This window comes from Microtus ochrogaster, chromosome 8 (genome assembly GCF_000317375.1).
Source record: "Microtus ochrogaster isolate Prairie Vole_2 chromosome 8, MicOch1.0, whole genome shotgun sequence".
NCBI classification, from domain to species: Eukaryota; Metazoa; Chordata; class Mammalia; order Rodentia; family Cricetidae; genus Microtus; species Microtus ochrogaster.
In genome coordinates, this window is record NC_022015.1 from 34,007,591 (window position 1) to 34,014,086 (window position 6,496).

Below are 6,496 nucleotides of genomic sequence, written 5' to 3' on the forward strand. Positions count from 1 at the left end.
TGGAGCCTGTCCTGGAACTAGCTCTTGTAGACCAGGCTGGTCTCGAACTCACAGAGATCCGCCTGCCTTTGCCTCCCAAGTGCTGGGATTAAAGGTGTGCGCCACCACCGCCCGGCTAGTGCAAAGTTTTTTAAGGGGAGTTCAGAAGACGAACTTCCAATTTTGCTCCCCAAATCTCTGGTACCCTGGAGACAAGTGGAGTCACAGAGAGGACCAGGAGACACGGGCCACACCTTCCCTTCAAACCCTAGAGGCAATGGCTCCTGTGTACTCACCAGGGCCACACAGGACTGCCAGGAGTCCATCCGGGTGGGGACACCCGTCCACTTCATAAGCTGTCCTTCATGGCTATCTTCCCAAATCCACACTTTTGTTAGCCTGGCAGGTTTCAGCAAAGCACTAGGCCGTGGGTCCTTGTGGGAGGTTCTGTCAGCAGATACAGCTTGAACCCGCAGTGGCTACTGCACATGTCTGACAGATCTGCTTCCGTATTCACACACCCAAGGGGCCTAAGGCTACTCAGTATCCCCAGAACCGGGGCCACGGACTCCAGGTGACTGAGGACACTCTCCTCATCCCTGAGAACAAGGAGGCTCCTTCTGTTTCTGTTCCAGGCTAGGAAACAGGGCCCCAGCGTCCTGTCATTCTGAGCCCTAGGTCAGAGGATGCCCAGCAGGGTGCCAGCCTCTCACCCTATTTCACAGCAGCCCAGGGAGTAAAACTGAGCATACACTGTCTTTTGAAGCATGGGCATTCTTTAGAGAAGTTTGTGAAGATCATGAGCACTGCCGCGGCTGTGCAGGATGGACAGCTGGATGGACAGCACAGGCTCAATCCTCCAGCAGGTCCAGGTCCACTCTCACATGTCCGGTCTCTACTTGGCTGGCACTGCTGAGTATCGCAGACAAGACCCGCTTGCTCCACGGTGGAACTTAAGATTCCTACATCTTCAAAAACAGTACTAGGCAAAAAATAAGCCCCTAAGTCAATAGGGCACAAAGAATAGAATTCACCACGTGGAGAGTGGCGAGGCCAGAATGGTGGCCGCAACCAGCCAGGGAACCACGTGCTTCACGGCACTTCCTGGGATAACTATGGGCTGATGACTTTGGGAAAATAAACATGATGGTGTTACTGTCTCAAAGTGGTCCTGGTAAGAAGTGCCAGGCGCATGATGTTCTAGGCGGTCAGCTGACAGTCCACAGGCTGCTAGCGCCCTATGGTAACTATGGATGCAGCCCAACAGAAAACATAAACTTATTTAAAGCATCATTCCCACTCTGGGAACTTGACTATATAGTTCCTGAGTGTGCACTTACCTGACAATATCACGTCATAATATCAAAAAGTTAGACATCCAAAAAACCACCTTTAATGCTAGGAGTGGTAGCATGCCTGCTGAAATCCAGGCACTAGAGAAAAGGAGGCAACAGGATCAGGAGTTCAAGGGCATCCTAGGCTGCATGAAACCCTGTCTAAAAAGGAGAAGAGGACTGGGGTACTGGAGGTATGGCTCAGCTGTGGAGTGCCTGCCTAATTTAAGGTCATTCTTGAATACATATGGAGTTCTAGGTCAGCCTGAAATACATGAGACCCTGTCTCAAAGAAAAAAAAAAGGAGCCGGGTAGTGGTGGCACACACCTTTACTTCCAGCACTCGGGAGGCAGAAGCTAGCCTGATCTACAAAGTTAGTTCCAGGACAGAGAGATCCGCATCTTAAACAGACTTATAACAAATGAGAAGATTGAAACAGTAATTTTAAAAAAGCCTCCTGAAAAAAAAAAAAAAAAGCAACCAAAACAACAACAACAAAAAAAAAAAATCTACAAAACAAAAAAAAACCTCTTTAATGTTCCCAGAGCCAGTGGTTAAATCACATAAACAAAGATTCTCACAGTGCTCTGAGGCCTGCTGAACTAGGACATGGTGAGAGGCCCTGAGAACACGGAGTCCCTACCAGTGAGCAGGTCTAACTACGGGCACACAGATGCACATGTGCCTTCTCCCCTCACAGACCCAGCTGGAGCCTGAAGAAAGGGGAAGGGATAGTCCCAGACCCAACAAGGTATATGGGTGGGTGAAGGAGGGTGTTGGGGATTCTGAAGAGACTTTGTCTTCTTCAGAGAATACAGCAGGTAGCTCCAGGCACCCACTGCCCTAGACACTCTAAACAGACAACAACCCTGAAGCCAGAATTCTGGCCCTTAGGGACCTGGAGTGAGCACAGCAGAGCAGAGGAAAGGCTGAGGCAATGCAGGCGTGTAAGCAGGCACACTACCTTGCGCTGGCAGAATGTGGAGCAGTAGTTCACCTTGTGGCATCCGGTACACTCACTCATGGCCTCCCGGCCACAGTTGACACAGGACTGCTGCAAGAAGGACAAACAAGAGTCAGCGTCTTGGCGGGTGCTGGCCTCCATGGCAGCTCCCATGACTAAGAGACACTAGGCACGCCCTTCTGGACCATGTCCACCCCCGCGTCATTCATGTCTGAGTTTGCCCTGTGCCAAGCATCAGAACATCAGAGTCCAGATATCAGACCAAGTATCAGTGTCTAACTCCAAGGAGATTTCCTTTCAGCCGTGTGGATATGAAAACCCAATTTGGGGAAAGTTCTCAACCCTCGGGCACACTTCCTGAGTGCTTGAGGACCCAGCCTGCAAACAGGTGGCGGAGCAAGCATTGGGCACACCAGGGTCTCTGGGCCCTCTCGGGCGTATTAACTCTGGTATGGAGTTTGGGTCTTAGGGTCCCCAGTAGTGACCAAGGCTTCCTTTCCCCATACTGCTGTTCAGGGTCATTTCACTGAAACAGCACTAATTGTCCAACATTTCATGTATTTCTTTTCTTTCCTTTTTTGTTTGGTTTCTCGAGACAGAGTTTCTCAGTCTTAGCTGTCCTGGAACTTGTTCTATAGACCAGGATACTCTTGAACCGACAGAGATCTGCATGCCTCTGCCTCCCGAGTGGTGGGATTAAAGATGTGTTACCACTGCCCAGCATCATGTATTTTTTTTAAAGCTATGTTAGTGGGGGACAGTTAATAAACTGAGGTGCTGAACACAACTCTCAATGACTGATTATGTATGGCACTCGGCAACTGCAAGCTGGCTATCAACAAACCCATTCCAAACCAGAAAACCGGAGACTCGGCTACAGGGCTGGGAAGAACGTCTGTGTGCACTGCTGGGTCACATTGGCTGAAGGGACCCGTGCTAGTAGGGCAACGGGCAGCAGCCTGCTGTGACCAACATATACAATATACGGATGTGACTGCTGGGCTCGCAATGCTACTCAGGTCTGCTCGACCACTGTTTTTGTGGGTATGCTGGAAACACAACAATTACTTGTAGGCTCTTGTTTTGAGTTTCAGCTTTCTTCTGTGCTCTTCACTGTGACCACCATCTTCCCACCTGTGAAACATTAGCTACCTCATTCCCTTTAGAACTCATGTGATGGAGGAAGGTCATTGGTTAAATAAAGAAACTGCCTTGGCCCTGATAGGACAGAAAATTAGGTAGGCGGAGTAAACAGAACAGAATGCTGGGAGGAAGAGGAAGTGAGCTCAGACTCGATAGCTCTCCTCTCTAGGGCAGAGGCGATGAAGCTCTGACCCAGGATGGACGTGGGCTAGAATCTTCCCGGTAAGCACACATTGGTGCTACACACATTAATATAAATGGGCCAGGCAGTGTTTAAATGAATACAGTTTGTGTGTTGTTATTTTGGGGCATAAGCTAGCCAGGCGGCTGGGAGCCAGGTGGCAGGAACGCAGCTCGCAGCTCCTTCAACACTCATGGACTGGGTACTGAGTCAGCTCCCTAAGACTCTAGCAATGAACCGAGCCTCGAGACCGTGCCTCTACTCTGAATGAATAAATACTGCAAAAAAGTCCATAGCCGTGTAGAGTTGGAAGACCAGAGTCAGGGAAGGCACCATCGGGGAGGTGAGGGGGTCCAGACATGTGGAAGCTAAGAAGGCAGAACTGGCTACAACCAGAGATTGAAAGACATCAGCACGTTCACCCTGCTAGAAATATGTGACCAGACATTTCAGTAGTGTGGGAAATAAACCAGTCGGAAGAGTCTTTGGTTACTCACGATTCCCGTCTGGGAGAGCCCCAATCGAACTTGAGCAGTGACCCAGTCTGCAGAAAGAGAAGAGCAGACAATGGCAGAAACCCCAGCCTAGGCTGCAAGGATTGCCACTGAATACAGGGATGTGGTAAGACAGAATGTGTTCTTCCTGCCCGAACATGTGCAGCGGATGACCTGCCAGACTCTTCAGAGAACAAGAGAGCAGGCCTACGCAGCTGCAGCTGGGGAGGACAGCCCTCCCCTCCCTGTGCTGGGGTAGCGTGTGTGACAATGACTGTGGAGCTGGCAGCTGTGTTCGGAGGCAGGAGAAGGGGCTATGATTGACACACTCATGGAGGACAGCCTGCGGTGGTCACAGGGACCCTCGGTACTAACTCTGCAGCTTTTCTGAAAAAATGAAAGATGACCCCAAGATCAGTCTGTTTTTTCAGAAACGACCTCCCTCCATGCCAGCAGAGGTGCAGCGACACCCATCTGTGCTGCCAGAGTGACCTGAAGAAGCCCCTTCTGAGCTTCCTAGAAAGCTATGGAAGCCTCGGAACCAGCGAGTGGCTTTCCATGAATGGGCCTCAGCAGACAATCACCACAGTGATCTTCAGCGAAGAGGCCATAGGACTGCCTCCGTGGCATGTGTCCAAAGAGCAGGCTCAGATATGAGGCTGTCTCTAGGGCACTGCGGCCCCAGCACATGGATAACAACTGCCAACAGGCAGAGAGTCCTTGGCCTCTCAGAAGGAATGGGTACCTAAGCCCTGTACTCTAGGCATACTCAATTCTAAATTATATAAATTACACATCACAGGTAACTGAGCCACTTCTCAGAAAAAAATCCAAACTTATAATAAGATGAAAAGACTACCTATAAAATGATCACTAACCTGAATCACTCAAGGAATAATCTCTATAATGTATTTGCCATCGGTTCAGCAAATGACTTTAAGTCTAACTTGAGCTTGAGAGCTGCACATGCTCCTGCACTGGGTCTGAGCCCCTCCTCATCGGTCTGAGCAGAGGGGCCTTCACCGGGGCCACCCCTGTACTTGTCCCTCTGAATTGCACAGCACACGGGCAAAGGCTCTTGGAAGCAGTGGTCGATATAAGACCCTGCGGCTACTCAGCCAGCTCGGCTTCTACTGGACACAGTGCCCTTGACAGGCAAGGACATGAGCTTTTCTGCCCTGTTTAGTCTGTGCAGATCTAATTAGACACACACACACACACACACACACACACACACAATCCCGTAATGACTTGCTTCAGCTAAGCTAAATTTGCTCTCTTCTAAAGCTCCAAATAAAACGTGAAAGCTGGAGGCAGGAGGATCATGAGATGGCTAGACTGGGTGAAATAGGAAGATCCTGACTCAAAAACACAAACAGCTAGGAGCCTTAGGACTCCTCCTAAGGGTTGCTCTGCTCTGTGTTAGCACTGCAGTCTCTCCCAAGAGGCCCCAGTGAGGCTTCTCAGCTTGTCCTAGTCCACTGCAAGTGAAAGGGTCCCAGCATCATCTTTCCACTCAAACACAGGCACTGTTTGCCTTCTGAACTTCCACTTCCTGCCCTGGGATCAAACAGGACTACTAGCAAATAAAACTTGGATGAAGCAGGGCGGCGGTGGCGCACACCTTAAATCCCAGCACTCGGGAGGCAGAGGCAGGCGGATCTCTGTGAGTTCAAGACCAGCCTGGTCTACAGAGTGAGTTCCAGGATAGGCTCCAAAGCTACGCAGAGATATCCTGTCTCATAAAACATAAAGAGAAGGAAGGAAGGAAGGAAGGAAGGAAGGAAGGAAGGAAGGAAGGAAGGAAGGATAGATGGCATGGGACTGTGTTTTCAGAGCAGGGGCTCAGGGAATGCAAGTTCACTTTGATGCCAGTTGCTGTGTTTAGGTGTTAGTGTTTCAGCCAATCTCAAGAAAAGTCACACTTTCGACAGTTAAAAAGGAGCCATCCGAGTTGTTGACCATGCCTACTGAGTTGCTAACAAGGCCAGTCCTCAAAGGATTTGAGTTCTAGTTTAGAACCCAGCACTTCACAAAAACTCAGAGACCAGCTGCTGGGGCCAGTACATTTATCAAAGCTGTCATCCAGTATGCTGGGCTGGACCAGGAGCAGGTGGTGAGGGGGCTCTTTACTTCCATCTGGTTTGTTCCCACCAGTCATGTGACTCTGGTCACGAACTAGCAGTCAAAGTCTGTTCCTATGTCCCTAGGTTCCACACAAGCCCAGCCACCTGAGCCAAATGATGAATAATGGGTTCTTTTTGTTAATATGTTTTTAAAATCCTATGTGTATGAGTATTTTAATTTCATGTATGTAGCAGGCAGTGGTGGTGCACACTTTTAATCCCAGCACTCAGGAGGCAGGGGCAGGCAGATCTCTGTGAGTTGGAGGCCAGCTTT

General features: G+C 49.8%; 1 protein-coding gene across 1 annotated transcript in view; it reads right to left on the reverse strand.

Moving 5' to 3' along the window:
• Positions 1 to 6,496, reverse strand: part of Deaf1 (DEAF1 transcription factor) — a 28,700-nt gene that overhangs the window by 2,378 nt on the left and 19,826 nt on the right. Inside the window, exon 11 of the mRNA XM_005351512.3 lies at positions 2,279 to 2,368. Coding sequence (XP_005351569.1) covers positions 2,279 to 2,368 — 90 coding nt within the window. The remainder of the gene's footprint in view (positions 1 to 2,278; positions 2,369 to 6,496) is intronic.